Source organism: Balaenoptera borealis (genome assembly GCF_965194805.1).
Source record: "Balaenoptera borealis genome assembly, chromosome: 1".
NCBI classification, from domain to species: Eukaryota; Metazoa; Chordata; class Mammalia; order Artiodactyla; family Balaenopteridae; genus Balaenoptera; species Balaenoptera borealis.
Window position 1 is genome coordinate 36433855 of NC_138860.1, and position 17620 is coordinate 36451474.

General features: G+C 37.9%; 1 protein-coding gene across 1 annotated transcript in view; it reads left to right on the forward strand.

Annotated features, from left to right (window-relative positions):
- CR1 (complement C3b/C4b receptor 1 (Knops blood group)) overlaps positions 1 to 17620 on the forward strand; it is a 159951-nt gene that overhangs the window by 94657 nt on the left and 47674 nt on the right. Inside the window, 9 exon segments of the mRNA XM_082363858.1 lie at positions 296 to 514; positions 2530 to 2709; positions 3301 to 3400; positions 6549 to 6634; positions 8736 to 9134; positions 10633 to 10809; positions 10891 to 10993; positions 12350 to 12435; positions 15924 to 16153. Coding sequence (XP_082219984.1) covers positions 296 to 514; positions 2530 to 2709; positions 3301 to 3400; positions 6549 to 6634; positions 8736 to 9134; positions 10633 to 10809; positions 10891 to 10993; positions 12350 to 12435; positions 15924 to 16153 — 1580 coding nt within the window.

Below are 17620 nucleotides of genomic sequence, written 5' to 3' on the forward strand. Positions count from 1 at the left end.
ATATGTGTTGATTAAATGAATGAGTTACTCTCCAATACATTCTTTTTCTTCTTTAAAAGTTTTGGTGCGTAATTTAAGGTGTAAAGTTTCTATCATCCAGAAAACTTAAAAGTCTGGAAGATTCAGGATAGGCAAATTCTTTTGTACTTTTTCAATTTAAAAAATGGGATTGAAATCTCACTTCATTTAGTCCATTTGCTGTTTTTAGGTAGTACCAACCATAACACCCAATGACTATAGATTACCTCTGGTGAAAACTCATCAGTGAAACTTAGAGCTTTTGCCTTCTTTCCAGAAATCTTGTGTCCAAATCCTCCTGATATCCTTAATGGGAGACACACAGGAAAACCTCTGGAGGTCTTTCCTTTTGGAAAAGAAGTAACTTACACGTGTGACCCGCACCCAGAGAGAGGGATGATCTTCAGCCTCACTGGGGAGAGCACCATCCGCTGTACCAGTGACAGTCAAGGGAACGGAATTTGGAGCAGCCTCGCCCCTCGCTGTGGACTTCTGGGTTAGTGCGTGCTACCCCACATTCCAAATGGATTCAGAATATCTAAACCAGACTCTCCAAATTCCATAATTACAATGTGGTGTTTATTTGTGCACTCGATACAATTAAATGCCAAATCAATAATAAATGGTTTTAAGATACATCAACATGTAAGATTCTGATGATCTTTGCTTCTAGAGGGCTGGTGAAAAGAGATGGAGGAAGTGGGTGGCGGTTCTAGTTCTAATTAGAATTAGAAGGAAAATGTTTTCAAAGCATAGGAATTGAAAGCAAATGCCTATGAACCTTAACTAGCATAAGTTGTACCATCTTCACAGGTTTTGGAGAGAAGCACAGATCAGCAGAGAACAAAGCCTGGCAAAATCGCTTTTAATTACCTATTTGGCCAGAGACCACTGTGTGTTCTCTCTGAAAACTGGGCTGCATTGTAGACAAAACACAAAGATTCTTTTAGCCAGTATGGGCTGAGTTCTAAGTTAAGATAAGGCTTACTTGCTCCTTAGCCCCGCACTAATTTCAGCTGTTGAAGTTTTCCCTCTTTGGTGGAAAGAAAAAGCAAAGCAATGTGAACTCAAGGGAAAAATGCAAAATAGAGTGTGTATTTCTAAGGTCTGGAGAAGGTATCCTAAGGTAACCAATACCACTATGACACCCACACTCAGGAAGTGAAGACGGAAGGGGAAAGTAAATTGTCGAAGTGACCCTAGTCCCAGCATAACATACTGACTGCTGAGGAACTCGGAAATAAAAGAGCAGTTCTAAAAGGAAAGGGACCAAGAACGGACATTCAGAAGTCATTTTTGCCCTCACTCTCCTTCTGTAACACCATGGCTTCAGCTTGGGGTGTCCCTATGAGCCTGTTTACAAATACAGAGACCTAGTTCAGATTCACTGAATCGGCAGTGAAAGGCACTCTTCCCCTAAGTTCTATGACTTTTTTCACCAGTACCCTATCCTGAGATGGCAGTCCTAGTTTTATCAGCTAGATTTTTTAGACTGGAGACCTGCCAGACTATCTTCATGTGTGATTTGGCCTTAGGTAGTAGATTTTAGTCATAAGGGGGACTCCTTGAACAAGAAGCTAGTATAGCTAATATTCAAGCTATAAAATAAATAAAGAAACAGTCAATATAGATGGATGTATTTCCTGTGAAGCCTGAAAATAAGCCAAATTTTCATATTGAGAAAAATCATTTAATTATATGTTAAAGAAATGAGAAATTGGTTTGCAAGTCTTCATACAGAGAATTATCTGGGTGCAGAATTGGCTCTAGCATAGCTTTTACTATTTGAAAAAATAATTGAAAGGGAGGTGGAGGACAGCTGGAATAGAAACTAAAAGAGAAGTTATTGTCAAAACCAAGTGGAAACGATTTCTATTTTTCCAAACATATACACTTTTTTGATTTCATACTGCTTGAATCCAAAGTGAGTTTTTACTTCTCAAACCTAGAGCTTTAGGTGTAGGGGCTTAGAGCTAAAGCTAGAATTTGATTCAACATACACTTCAAACAATGTTTCTGTTTTTGTTTTGTTGTTGTTTTTATTTTGAGGAGATGCTGTTTATTTCCTTGTTGTGTTGAAATGGCCAGCTTAGGAATCAGACCTAGAAAGTTGGTGGCTGCTTCCTAGTTTCAAGAAACATCTTGAGTTCTCCATTCTTGCTTGTAAGCATGGGTTTTGATGCACTGAAGTATAAAGAAACCAGACCAGGTGTAACCTAGGCAGAAACACTCCTCTGTCTCCCTAAAAATGTGAAAAATTGAATTGGAACTGTCTTTTACAGTAAATGATATGAGTAAAATGCCCAGATAGCAAAATAGCCTTCTGGATAGTATATTTTCTAATGGGCACATGCTAATGGAACTTTCCCTTCAAAGATTACAAGGAAATTATCTTTCCACAACTAAAAGTTTCTTTTGTTCTGATATTAAATCTAACAAGAAAGAGAAAAGGAAGGATGGCATTGGGTATCTTTTTGTTAACTCTGATGTTCTTGATTTTTTGGTCTCTAGGTCACTGTAACACCCCAGATCATTTTCAATTTGCCAAGTTGAAAATCCAGACCAATGAATCTGAGTTTCCCATTGGGACATCTTTAAAGTATGAATGCCGCCCTGAGTACCACAGGAAGTCATTCTCTATCACGTGTCTACAAAACCTCACGTGGTCAAGTGCCAAAGATGTCTGCAAACGTGAGTAAGCCCTGCATTGGAGCGTTCCTATGTTTGTCAAAGTATCTATAGGATCTTATTTAATTTCTCCAAATTTTAGAGATAAGAAAACTTTGGGAAACATGTCCACATAGGTGGAGGTAAGAGTTGGTCTTGTAGGTCATCCCTAATTATTGGTTGAAATGCTTATCTCCTGAGAATGTTTCAAGGAATATTTGCAGGAGAACTCCATTTTTTTATGGGGAAGTGAATAATGAATTACTCCAGATCAGGAAAAACTTTTGTAAGGAGACATAAACTGTTTGAATAACCAGGTAATAAAAAATTTTATACTGGTGGGATATAAGGCCACAAATGACCTTTATATTTTGATAAGAGATTTGAGACAAAGATAGGAGAGATTTAGAGGGGAGGTCTCTTTGAAAGTGGTGCTTAGTGGGTGGCTGATCCTGAGGCAGTCTGGTGAGGTTCCTCAAGGTGGCAAACTCTGTAGAACCATCAGAATTGCATATGCTCTTCAGAAAGCTACAGTCAGGTGGGGACTAACTTGTTATACACTAACAAAAGTTCAAATTACTCTTCCTGGCTCCAAAATTCTCTTTCTTTCCCAAGGTAAATCATGTAAAACTCCTCCAGATCCTGTGAATGGTGTGGTGCACATAGATACGGACACCCAGTTCGGATCCAGAATCAATTTTTCTTGTAATAGAGGGTGAGTAGGCAGGAACATCTCTTGGTTCAAGAGTTCCAGGACAGCGATACTACCTTCTGGTCATATCTTGGAAAAGAGGACTAGGCTATTACCATCTGTTCTCAAGAAGCTTGAACATAGGTGTTTAACTCCTAATTGAAATGGACAAAGGTATGATAAGATTTGAGGGGAAATCTGTCTCCTTGCTGGAAACCAGGGCAGTACATACAAGAAAAGTGAGGTATTCACCGGGTAGAAAGGAAGAAGATTGGGGGAGGGCATAGTCAAACCATACATACAGCCCTTGCCCAGAGCAGACATTGCTGAAAGAAAGGGAAGGCCGCGGAGCCACTGTGTAGAAAGCAGATCTTATAAGGTAACTGCACTATTCGTTTGCTAGGGCTGCCATAACAAAGTAGGACAAACTGAGTATCTCAGAACAGCAACAAAAATTTATTCTCTCAAGGTTCTGAAGGTTAGAGGTCCAAAATCAAGGTGTCAGCAGGACATGTTCCCTCCAAAGCCTCTGAGGGAGGAGCCCTCCTTGCCTCTTCCAGATTATGGTAACCTCAGGGCCTCCTTGGCATGTGGCGCATCACTCCCGTTTTTGCCTCTGTCTTCCATAGCCATCTTCACTCTGTGTCTGTGTCTTCACATGGCACTCTCCTCTCTGTGTGGGTCTATGTCCAAAGTTCTCTCTTTTTATAAGGACTCCAGTCATATTGGATTAGGGCCCACCCTAATGACCTCATCTTAACATGATTATATCTGCAAAGGCCCTATTTCCAAATAAGGTCACATTCATGGGGATTGGGGGCTAGGGCTTTGACATACTTTTTGGGGAACACTGTTCAACCCATAATAGAGTCCCCTGTGAAAATGTCAGATATAAAGTGTTTACTGGGCAGCAGTCACACTTTTGGTGCTTAACCTTGCTCAGTCTCAACCTCACTCCCGGTGGGAGCAGCTGAACCAGTTAGAGAATATGGGCTAAATTTGCACTGCCATGATAAACACTGAAAAGGAACTTGTGGCCTTCAGCATATTTGCTAACCAAGGCCTTACAGATCATAGTACCTACAATCTGACAAAGTGAAATTAGAGTAAATCTAAACACTTCTGTCTTTCTCCGAGCATTTTTAAGTACAATCTATAAATTCTCTGTCTGTACCCTCTTTATATTGTATTATGGAATAAGAGTGAACCTCTCAATGGCAGAAAGTAGAAAACCATTGAGCTTATGATATGTTACAGGAAATTTATGTAAAAAGAGCAATCTGAAAAATCAGAAGACATGTCCTCTTACAAAATAGAGTTACTTCCAAGAAATAAGAGAAACTTTTAGAAAAATCTCCTGTTTACGTTTTTAACAAGATTCAGTTGCACGCTGTTTCTGTGAAACTAGTTAGGAAATAGAGAATGTTTGCGTATGAATGAAAAGCACAGTTGTCAAACTAAAGAAAAATTCTGTGATAAACACACTGAATATTGTAGAAAATTAAAGCAGAGGGTAAGAAGACAAATTAATCAAATTCTCCCAGAATTAAGTGGAAAAGGATGAAGAAGAAGAGAAAAGAGAAGATATGTATAAAAGAGTACTGGGATTCAAATTACATGTAACAAAAATTCCAGAAGGGAAAACAATAAGCCCATATTTAGCCATCACTAGGGAATCATCTGTATTTCAGGGATTATGGAAAAAACCTCAAGAATGCAGAAAGGAAATTAATAAACTATAATAGCTGTGAAAGAAATTAATTTGTATTGATATCACATTGATCCTTCACATCACTAAATTGCAGAAGATGGAGTTTCTAATGAGCTAAGCTAGTATTCACATCTAGAGGCTACAGATGTACAGTAAAGGATAAGCAAGGACCTAAAAATCACACCTGTGTACTTTGCAGGAAGCATACTTCCTGGGAGAAGGAAAAAGATAAACTCAGGCAATCCATAAGTATTTTCTTAAAGGATAATGATAAATTCTGGTGAGGTAGAAAATTGCCAAAAATCAAACAAAAGAAAAACAAATTTTAAAAAAAGTTCAAATATTTTCAACAAAGTTATAAAACTTAATACAATGACAGAACTAATTGTTAAAAAGTGAAACTTGACAATGTAATCATACTCTAATAACAATTTCAGAAGTCATAAAATATATCCATAAAACTAGAAAATGGAAGAAAGCAAAAAAAAAACCATAATCTAGACTTTTATTACATAGGAGATGGGTAGACTGTATATATTTTGACACCAAAATTGAGAAAATAGGTTTGAATACCTGTGTTGTGTATGTATTGGGTTGGCCAAAAAGTTCGCTTAGGTTTTTCCATAGGATGTAGCAGAAAACCCCAAACGAACTTTTTGGCCAACCCAATATATAACACATGAAATGAAATTTCGAAGGAACAAAAATCAGTTATTTAGCTTCCAAATTTTTAGAGCAACTAAAAGAGGTTCACCTATCTGGTTCATGTAGCAAAGAGAGGGAAGAAAAAGGAATAGCATGGACTGTATCCATCTCATTCACCAGAAATAAGCCCCCTTATATTTGGGGCAGATCTGTTGTATTCACTGCTATGTGCTTACCATTGAACATTATGAAGGAACATTATGAAGTGATGACAAAAGCAAGATCAACCATACCATTTAGTTCAGTAAATTTGAATGGTTTAATATCCCTGTTGAAAAAGAGAAGTTTCCAAATAGGATGAAAAGCATCACAAATCTTGTTGTATTTACAAGAAACATGCCTAAACTAAAATGACATAGCAGTGTTAATATACAATATGTATATTTATGTATATCAGGAAAATGAAAAAAGAAAATTAAGTAACAGTAATAATATAAGAAAAAACAGATTTTAAGAAGAAAATTTTCAGGCAGGTCTACAAAAGTATTGTTTTATTTAGGTACTGGGTACAATCCAAAATGAAACCAAGAAATTAAGAAGCAGAGTGAGCCATGAGGAATTAGAGAGGAAATATTCCTTTCAACAGTGAGAGGATAGAAAAAGAGAAATAAGAAAAGCCAGATAAAATAGGTGGAGTTTAGGCTAGTCCTTGAACTTCTTTCAGATTGTAGCCTTTCAGATTTGCCATGCATGTATGCATGCTGAGGAAGTTGATGGGATGTGTACAGCAGGCTTATTTTTCATTTTTGGTTTCAGGTATCAACTCATTGGTCACTCAGCTGCTGAATGTATTATCTCAGGCAATACTGTCTTTTGGGATTCAGAGCCACCAATTTGTGAACGTGAGTTGAAATCTCTAGCCCCATTTATTCCATGCTCAATCCTAGAGTTGGCCCCTAGAATTACAAAGAATAAATTTCATCCCTTTTGGCAATAGTATCCTTCTGATATTTGAAGAAAACACTCCTACCCTTAAAGGTGCTCACAATGTTCCAAGCTTCTAGTTCCTCCTGATTTTTCCTTATCCTAGGGTATAATTTATTTTAAACAATAGTTTTGAACTCATTTAGAAGAGCACCCGAATTCTTCTTTTGTTGGTTGAACACCTTCCAGTTTGAAGACTGTTCTCTTTAGTGAAGTAAATGAATACAAGGTTAGTGAAAGTGCCTTCCTTCCTCTCTGTCAACTCTTAATACCAGGTCATCTGTTCAAGCCGTGGGCCCTCCCTGCTCTCTTATTCTTTGTCTGAACAGTGACATGCCATCTTTCCCATGAGTTGTTTGGAATATGAACGTTCTACACTTCAGGGCACAGAGAAAGGAGCAGTTGCAAATTAAAAAAGAACATAAAGATATAACCCTGGGTTTGGTGATAATGTAAAAAAATCAGCTCGGTACTTTGTGACCACCTAGAGGGGTGGGATAGGGAGGGTTGGAGGGAGATGCAAGAGGGAGGGGATATGGGGATATATGTATACGTATAGCTGATTCACTTTGTTATACAGCAGCAACTAACACAACAATGTAAAGCAATTATACTCCAATAAAGATGTTAAAAAGAAAAAAAAGAAAAAAACACTCTCTAACTCAACTGGTAGTAGGATAAGTGGTAACGAATTTTCTAACAGGCCAGTACACAGTATGTATCAAAAACCTTAACTGTACGCAAGCCTTTAATCCAGAAATTCTACAGTTCATGACTTTAAAAAGTCACCATGGGTTTTTGCGAGGATTGGTGTACAGATGTTACCTATATTATTATTTTATGATAGTGAAAAAGTCAAAAGAATCTAAATATTGTGCATATTTCCAAACAGTGTTCTGGAAATAATCTACTAAATAATCTAATAAATAATAATCTAATAAAGGTACACGGAATGTGTTCTAAAAAAAAAGTTTAAAATATGCCAGAATACATTAGACAAGAGAGGGAACACTTTCAAATGGAATCAGTTAGTATGTTTGTACTCTGAAATATTACTTAGGCAACAAAGATATTTTAGAAAAAAAATGTGTGTGTGTGTGTGTGTGTGTATTAAAGATTTCACATTAAATAGTTAATAGTGATTCCTTCTAGATAATGGGCTTAAAGGTGATTTTTATTTATATTTTATATATTTTCTACAATAAATAGGCATCTTCTTAAATATTTTCTTAAGCAAAAATAAATAAATAAATAAATAAGTGTCTACTTTGATATTCATGCCAAAAATGATATAAATATTTTATATGCTCAGGAATGATTTAAACTGCCTAGGAATTATCTGTTACTTGCATATTAGATTAAATTTGTCGATAAAATTATCTGTGCTTCATACCTTTTTAGCAGTATTGTTTTTGATATATTTTTTTCCACTTCTTCTATATGCTACCTTTTCTTGAGTCAGTATTGGCAAGGTATAATTTTATTTCGAACATCCTCATTTTCAAGATTATTAGCATAGAGTAGACACATATTCAGCTATTTTTATTACTTCTGAATCTGCGATTGTTATGTTTGTTGTGTGTAATATTGTGTATTTGTTTATTTTTTATTAGTTGTACCAGAGCTTTTGGTTTTTATTTATTTGATAGACTATATTGTATGCTATACCATATTAATAACCAATAGAATAAATCCAAATGCCCTCTACAGAGAAAGAATTGAATTAAAAATAGTTAAATAACATATAAATTCTCACTTAAAATGAGAAGTATGTGGACTATAATAATATATGGATACATTTACTGAAATAGCATTAATTGAGAAGAGCAGAGGTCATAATATTCTGGCTATCTAATCTGCGATCATGTAAAAACATGTCTGTACATTAGCAAACATTAGACAAGAGCAGAAGTGTTCTGAATAGTGACATTTTGATCATTTTTTAAACTTGTTACCAAATTTCATAATTGAATATAACTTTAAGAAACTGAGGTTTTAACTTGCTGTCCCTTTTCCCAGGCATTCGTTGTGGGCCACCCCCAGCCATCGCCAATGGAGATTTCATTAGCACCAACAGAGAATACTTTCAATACGGAACAGTGGTGACCTATCGCTGCAATCTTGGAGAGAGAAGAAAGAAGCTGTTTGACCTCGTGGGTGAGCCGTCAATATATTGCACCAGTGAAGACAATCAAGTTGGCATCTGGAGTGGCCCTCCCCCTCAGTGCATTACACCTAATAAATGCACACCTCCAGTCATTGAAAATGGAATAAGGATGTCTGAGAACAAAAGCTTATTTTCTTTACGTGAAAGCGTGAGGTTTAGGTGTCAGCCCGGCTTTGCCATGAAAGGACCCTCCACTGTTGAATGCCAGGCCCAAAACAAGTGGGGGCCGGAGTTGCCCAGCTGCTCTAGGGGTGAGTCTGACTGAGGGTTTGAAGGGGCCTACAAATGATGTGAGTTGTAGGAGGATCAAGAGTTTAGTTTTGGTTCTGGGGGGAGGATGTGTGGTGAGCAGTGTGAGTAAATTTGGGGCGAGGAAGCACAAAATTAAGAAAATGTGTCTTTGCACTTGTGTGTAAGTGCCTTCATTTTGAGAAGCAAGAGTTTAATTATTCAAGGAAGGAGACATTTGGGACTCTCATATTGAGGAATTCTCAAGGCAAACTACCAGCTCCAATATCTCTCAGTTGTATTCAAGAATGATGTGGACTTTCTGGTCAGCTGTATAATAATCTTGTCTACTCTTTACAACACTCCTTTGAAATAGTGCTATCCTTATATCCATATGACAGTGAAGTTAGCTTGGTCTTTCAGAGGTTAAATAAGTTGTCTAAATTATGTGCTACTAAGTGGCATACCCAGGAAGAGAATGCAGTGTGTCAGCCCCTAAAGCTGAATGCTCTGGTTCTTGACATACTTTTATCAGCATCTATCACAGAAAGAAACTGGCTTATGAAGAAAGATATCATAGCCTCAGAATAGTGACAAAGACTTTAGAGTTTGTTTTCGTTCACCTCCTACATTTTATCATTAGAAATCTGAAATTGAAAGTGCGAGTAACTTGCTCAAAGCCAAACAGATTTTTCGTTCATCTTTAGTTAGATACAGGTTAAGTTGAAGTTCAAATGAGTTCTGATGCCCCTAGCACACACCAAAAGGACTGTGAATGGAGGCAGCCACACCTTGAGTTGAATATTCTCTAAGAAATATGTCCTCTCATTACAAGGACTGGCTTATTTAGGGGATTTTGTTCTCAATGGCTGGTCTTGTCTTCTTATGCCACAATAGCTGGCATAAGAAGGACTGTAGAAGTGGATTGGTAAATATTGTGGTTGATACTAGGGACAGAGAGGGAGCTTACAGTTTTTCCACCAACCCATATCAGCCTTGTACAACCAATGAGAGGGCAGCTGGGAGGACAAACAGATACAGTATGGATTATTACTACACTTTGATCATAGAAGTGTGAAAAAAACAGATAAGGGGAAACCTGTTACAGGTTTAGGCTCAGGTAACCTTCTCATTACCTGAAAGATGAGGCTGTAAATTTTATTGCCTTTCTAGCAAATATGTGAGCGGGGTAGCCCACCAGTACTAGTGACTCTACACTAGAGAGCCAGCAGTGGAAGAAGAGACACCGTGCCTGGTGGACTAATGAATGTATTTTAGAACTTGTGCTGGGAAGGACTGGATTCTAATTCTCTACCTCTTACTAGCTGTGAGGTTTTTGGCTACATGTCTTCCCTATCCTTAACTTCCACATTAGTAAAACAAGGGGATTGGAGTATCATTTGACTTCCTTTGTTATACCTGTACCCCCTTAATTATGATTCTCTAACTCCTTGGAAGGGTTAGAATTTAGCAAAAGGTATTTCCCTATAACTGACAGGTACTTTACTGTTCTTTACCCAGTATGCCAGCCACCTCCAGAAGTCCTACATGGTAAACACACTCCAAGCCACAAGAACAACTTTTCCTCTGGGCAGGAAGTGTTCTACAGCTGTGAGCCCGGCTATGATCTCAGAGGGGCTGCTTCTCTGCACTGTACGCCCCAGGGAGACTGGAGCCCGGAAGCTCCCAGATGTGCAGGTGCCTATACTCTCTTCTGGTTTGCAGATCAATCTCTTTGTCCCTTACATGGCAGTCTTACTCTTGGTTTTTTTTTCCTAGTGAAATCATGTGCTGACTTCCTGGACCAACTTCCTAATGGACATGTGCTCTTTCCACTTAATTTCCACCTTGGGGCAAAAGTGTCCTTCATTTGTGATGAGGGGTGAGTGTGAACTGCAAAAGAGACCAGGGCCATATTGCCGGATGCTGATATGCCGATGCCCTGGGTTTTATCCAAAAAGGGGGCTAACTAATGGAGAAAAAGTACTAAAAGAGACTAATATCTCAAACAGTGATTGGGAAGTATGGTAAGAACTAGATGGACCATGAACAGATGCTTAAAAAGGAAAAGTGGTAAATATACTGAACAGCAGAAACATAACAACAGAACATGAATATTTAGGTGGAACATTAAGTGTTTGGATAAATAGTAATTTGTAGGCATGAAGAGATAAATATTCCAGAGGTTAAGAAGTTCGATATATATATATATATATATATGTACATATATATGAAAGAAAGTTATTTATAAGACAGATGACATGCAAGGATTGTGTCAGGAAATTTTTAAACCAATCATTAGTGGCATTTGGAATAGGAATGAAAGAGTAAGCAGAAGTATTTTTAATCTATAATAATTACATATCATCTAATTAGTATTAGGCTGTGTTGAAAGAGCATGAAGACTGCTGTTCATATTTCAAGTAACATCATTAACTCTTTGTGTGAACCTAAATGATCTTGATATTATGTTCCAACACCATTGGCAGGTAAAAAGCATGGACAATAGAGCAGCTGTTCTCAGTATATTCCAAGGACTCTTGACAAGCATCAATTACCAGTCACCCAATAAAGACCCAGAGGCAATTCAGGAGCCACTGGTCTGACAATAAACCAGATGTTTTAGGATGATTGTTCTCCAAGGAATCCTCTCTCCTCACCGTTTCTTCTTTTTCCTAGATAATTTGGCTTTACTCTTCAGTAATCCAGATATGTCAGAAGTCTCATTCAGGAACATTCCAAATGTATTGGCAAAAGGAACAGTCTCTGATATCTTTCCTCATGTTCTCTGATTTGCTTAAATCGGGAGTTGTTTTCCTCCTGGTCTACTAAAAGAGGAAAATGCCACACTTTGCATTAGAGGACAAAATTTCTCCTAATGACAAAAGGGGGCTTGTCAGAGAGCAGTCAGGGTAAGATGGTCTCCTGAAGGTCCAGGACCAGACTAAGGAAATGCCTGTCTATGTTTTTTGTACATTCTTTAGTTCAGGCAAGTCTGATTACTGAGCTTTGACAGGTGTTATTGCTTTGTCCTCACTGGAAGCAACAATCTTTTTAAATGTTTTGGTTTCTGAGCCTCTATCAGCTGAGAAACAAAATGGGCTGAGCTTTTTCTTTCACCTGGGATTTAACTTAGGAATTAAATTGTGTTTTAGCAGAAGGGAAGTAGCTGAGATCTGTCAGTGGATGGAAGAGAGAAATGGTGTGCTCATCCAGTCACTACTGCTTTGTTCCTTAGGTTCCAGTTAAAGGGAAGTTCAGCCAGTTACTGTATCTTGGTTGGAACGAAAAGCCTTTGGAATAACAGTGTTCCTGTGTGTGAACGTAAGTAGAAAGAATATCTGTTCAGATCTGCATCTTTCTCCTTGTTTTTTTCATTTTCTTATTGCATTTTACCACATGAAATTATCTAATGTCTTCCCCTCTGTTTATTTTGTTTTTGATAGAAATATTTATTGTTGAAATAGTTACAAAGAATGTTTTTTAAGGAAATAAACCTGAACATCATGGGCTTTGGGTGTCATTCTATAAATATTTATAAACATACTATGTGCTATAAATGGGAAGAAATGCTTCACAGATGGGGAGAAATTTATGGCCTGAAGCTTTGTCAAATTTTCCCTTTTTCCTTCTTAAAAATGATCGTCACACTTCAGCATTTTTTATCCTTTCTTCAATCATCCATCCATCATATACACATTCTTTCAATAGATTTTTTTTGAGTAACTACTATGTGCCAACCAGTCTTCTAGATACTAGGAATATGCCTGTAAACAAGACAGACTAGGTCCCTGCTCCAATGTTGTGTATATTCTTGTGCAGGGAGAAAGGCAAAAAAATAAATATATAACAAGTAAACAAGCAAACACATAAATAGACAATTTCAAATAATACTAAGTGTTATTAAGAAAAAAACAGGGTAATGCATAAAATAGTTGTGTAAAGGGGAAAAAGGAATTCCAGAAAAAAATTGTTTCCATTTAAAATAAAATGATTAAGGAAGAAAAAGAGAAAATAACATTTGAGCATTGATGGAAATTGATTGATTACCAATGTGCAAAGATAGAGGAAGAACTTTCCATGCAGATGGAGCAGAAACTACAAAGGTCCAAGGCAGAAGTGTTCCTGGCATTTTCTTTGAAAAGCCTGCTCCTGACATTTCTCAGAAGCCAATATGGCTGATGTTCAGTGAGCAAATACAGAAGTATACAGAAACAATAAAAGAGAGTAACTCTATACTCTGTAAGAATTTAGGTTTTCACTCTAAGCAAGATGAAAAGCCATTGGAGTATTACGAGTAGAAAAGTAACATGATCTAACTTATTTTTAATGATTTCACTCTGGCTACTCTAGAGAGAGCTGAGTTGAAAGGATATCTCTTAGATTGAGATTCCCCAAAAAACAGTGCCAGAGACAAAGCTTGAGTTATAATGCTCTACTGGAGGGTATAGTCCCAGGGCAGCAAGAGTGAAGGAAAACAAAAAGGGAGGTGGAGAGGAAAGAAAAGCAGATAAATAAAAGATACTGTGTTATTGAAGTGGCCATAAGCTTCACAAGAAAGACGGCTCGTTGTTTGGCCGTATAGGACATCTCCAGAGAGATTCTGTGGAACCAGAACTGACCATTAGAAGAGAAAGAACAAACGACTTATCTGCTCGGTCTTTCCTGTCTCTCATCTTCTGTTTATTCCAAGGCTATTAAGTCCTTGGATTTCATGTTGTATTATTTCTCTCCCTGATCAGACTCTGGGGACACTAGAGCCCATGACCTGTTGCCTGGTACTCCACCTAAGCCAGGAAGTGATAGAAAGAGCCAGAATGGACATGGATCCAGTCACGTTGGCTTCGATTTAAAACTACTGTGACCTCCACTGCAGTGGTACAGCAGAGGCTGTGCAGAAGCCCATCTCACCCTTGGGGGAGCTGAGACAGCCAGTGTTGTCAGGAAATGAGGTAGCAGTGGTATCAGCACTCTCAATTGAGAAAGCAACTGAAGGCCCAAAAGATACCTGTAGCCAAGAAAAGCTGAGGGTAGAGCTGAGGATACAAGCTGGGAGGCTATTGCAAAAATCTAACCAGAGATGTTGGCCCAGGTTAACACTGAGAGAGGTGATAAACAGTATTCAAATTCTGGATATATTCTGAAGGTAGAAATGACAGGATTTGCTGATGGTTTAGATATAGAGTTTAAAATAGAGATTAAATGAGATCACCCAGAGAGTGAATGGGACCAGAGAATAGATGCGTGGTCTGAGCCTTGTAAATTCAACATTAAGATGTTGGAAAGATTAGAAGGAATCAGAAAAGGAGATTAAGAAGAAGCAGCCAGTGCGTTGAGAGAAAAATCAGGAGGATGAGGTATCTTGGAAGACAAGTGGAGAACTTTGTTTAAGGAGATGAGACTCAGAAACTGCATTATATTCTTCAGAGAGGTCAAATAAGATGAGGACAGAAAATTATCATTGGGTTTAGCGACTTGGAGGTAATGAATGACCTCGATAAAAGCAGTTCAGTAGAGTTGTGGGGGCAAATGCCCGATTGGAATGAGTTCAAGGGAGAATGAAGGGGAGGAAGGGCAGACCATAGACAACATCTTAGAGGACTTCTAATGTAAAGGGGGTAGAGAAAAGGGACTACAGCTGCTAAGGGAAGTGGGATTAGGGAGCTTTTTCTTTTTTAATGACAGAAATGTAACCTGTTAAATAGAGAAACACTACTAATATATCCAATCTGTACATTTATTTCTTCACTAAATCACCAGGATATTGCTTCATCTTCTGATTGTAATGACTGAAAGATATATATTTATTTTTTCAAATGAATACTTTGCTTTAATGTTATTTGAACATATTGTACTGATTTATATAATGAAACCATAGTTACATCTTTCATGTTTGAAAGTCGGCTACTTGAAAATCTTAATGTAATTAAGAAACATGAAAGAAAGAAAGAAAATTATTCCCATGAACTCAAGGATATACCTAAAATCACTTAATAGAGTGTAAACATTCGTTAAGCTATTCCACCCTTTGAATAGTTAGTTTATCCATACTTCTTTCAAGCTGCAGTATCCTCTTCCTAAATACAAATCAAATCAGAAGGGGAAAGGAGCATCTCTCAAAAGATAATGCTCAAAAGAAGAAATGTGTGTCTCTTCAATGAGAAAAACAAACTGTAAAACCTATAAGTATCTCAGAAGTCAAAACATTTCTGAGCCTTTGGAGCATGCACTGGAGTATGGAGAATGTTTCATTTCACTGTGGCAGCATTTCTGTAACCATTCATTTTGCTTTTGAGAATAACAGCCTCAGGGTATCAAGAAAAGATTAAATCATGGATAGACAAATAGTAAATGTATATATTTGGAATATATTTGGAAAAAATTCTCTAGGATAAAGATCCTTGATGTTAAAAGATCTCATCTATTTTGTGCTTAAAATAGTACTTTCTGTATAGTAGGTGCTCAAAAAAAAAAAAAAAACCTTCTTGGTGAATTAATGGATGATTTCCTTGTTAAGTGGATGTGGTTAAGAAGATTTTTGTTTATTTAAGCCTCAATTATCCAGAAGGCTTAACTTACTGAAGAGTTCAGGATGCTTAAGTTCCTTTTAGACTTTTATAATAAAAATTGATTTTGATGTAACTTCATTTAGCTGCATCTCGGCAGTGTCCTAATATATTTATTTTGTAGTTTGTACTCTCCCTAAGAGTTTAATTGTTGTTGAACTGGCAACACAGTCACAGAATCCCACAATTGTGGAATCGACCCAGATTAAAATTTAAGCATTTTAATGTAATTTTTAGCTCTTTTAGAAATCTTTTGTCCAAATCCGCTGGCTCTCCTTAATGGGAACCACACAGGAACTTCTCTGGGAGGCATTTCCTGTGGAAAAGAAATATCTTGCACATGTGACCCCCACCCAGACAGAGGGATGATTTTCAATCTCTTTAGGGAGAGCACCATCCACTGCACAAGTGACAGTCAAGGGAATGAGGTTTGGAGCACCCCTGACCCTCACTGTGAACTTTCTGGTTCTGTTGGTCAGTGCCCACTCCTATATACCCTAAATGGGTTCAGAACACCTGGACCACATCCTTTATATTTCTATAATGAGATGTGGTGTTTTCTTGTGAGTTTAACTTTGTCATAAGTGGAAGTGTCGAAATTACATGCCATAGCTAAAACAGATATTTCCAGCAGTGCCAAGATGTTTGACTAGGTAAGATGCTAATCATTCTACTTGCTGGTGGAGTGGTGAGGAGAGTGGGGCAAGAGAAGAATGGAAGCTGGGATAGAGTGAGGGTGTGGCACCAACCTTGGAATACCGCATCATTGGCAGGGGAGCCCTGAGATAGAAGAGCAATCCAGTGAGAAAAGGCTACACATGATGAGAGGCATTTAACCTTTCCTTGATCTTCCTCACCCTCCAACTGGGTGGTATATATCAGAATCCAGCGAGATTTCTTTAAATGCAGATGCCTAGGTCCCCAGCCAGGCTTATTGAATGGGCAAATAGAAGCAGTCTCCACCAAAGAGGAGATAGTTGAGTTCAGACTCTATTTCAAATTATGCAGCACACAGTATACCCTCTCATAAAGAAGACCTAGCTTCTTAGAGGAAGCTACTGAATGACTTAGTCTGTTTTGTCCTTGTCCTTGAATGTCTGCATCAGAATGAGAAGAGTGGTCTATTAGTATCCTAGGGCTGCCATAAACCATGAACTAGGTAGCTTAAAACAACAGAAATTAGTTCTCTCACAGGTCTAGGGGTTGGAAGTCTGAAATCAAGGTGTTGGCAGGGCTGCACTCTCTCCTATGGCTCTAAAAGGAGGGTCCTTCTTGCAGCTTCTGGTGGCTCCTAGCATTACTTGGCTTGTGGACACATCACTTAAATCCCTGCCTCTGTCTTCACATGGCCTTCTCCCCAATATCTCTGTGTCTCAAATCTCCACTTCCTCTCTCTTAAAAGCACAGGGAGCTCAGCTTGGTGCTCTATGATGAGGTGGAATGAGGTGCTCTGTGATGCTCTAGATGGGTGGGATGGGGGGGTGGGAGGGAGGTGCAAGAGGAAGGGGATATATGTACACATATAGCTGATTCATTTTGTTGTACATCAGAAACTAACACAACATTGTAAAGCAATTATCCTCCAATAAAAAAATAAAGGCAAAAAAAAAAAAAAAAGGACATCAGCAGTCACTGGAGTTAGGGTTCACTCTGGTAATCCAGGATAATTCATCTCAAGATCATTACCTTAATTGTATCTGAAATGACCCTTATTCCAAATGAGTTCCCATTCTAATGTTTTAGATGGTTGTATCTTTTGGGGGACATCATTCACCCCACTACAAGTGGTGACTGCTATTTAGTACCAGAGAGGCAGCTTATGGTAGGCATCCTGAGACTGAGGTAGGGAGGAATAAGTGAAAAGAGACAGTAAATATGTCTTAATATACATGAGTATGTTAACACCAGTAAATGAGGATGTAATGGTTAACTTAACTCTAGAT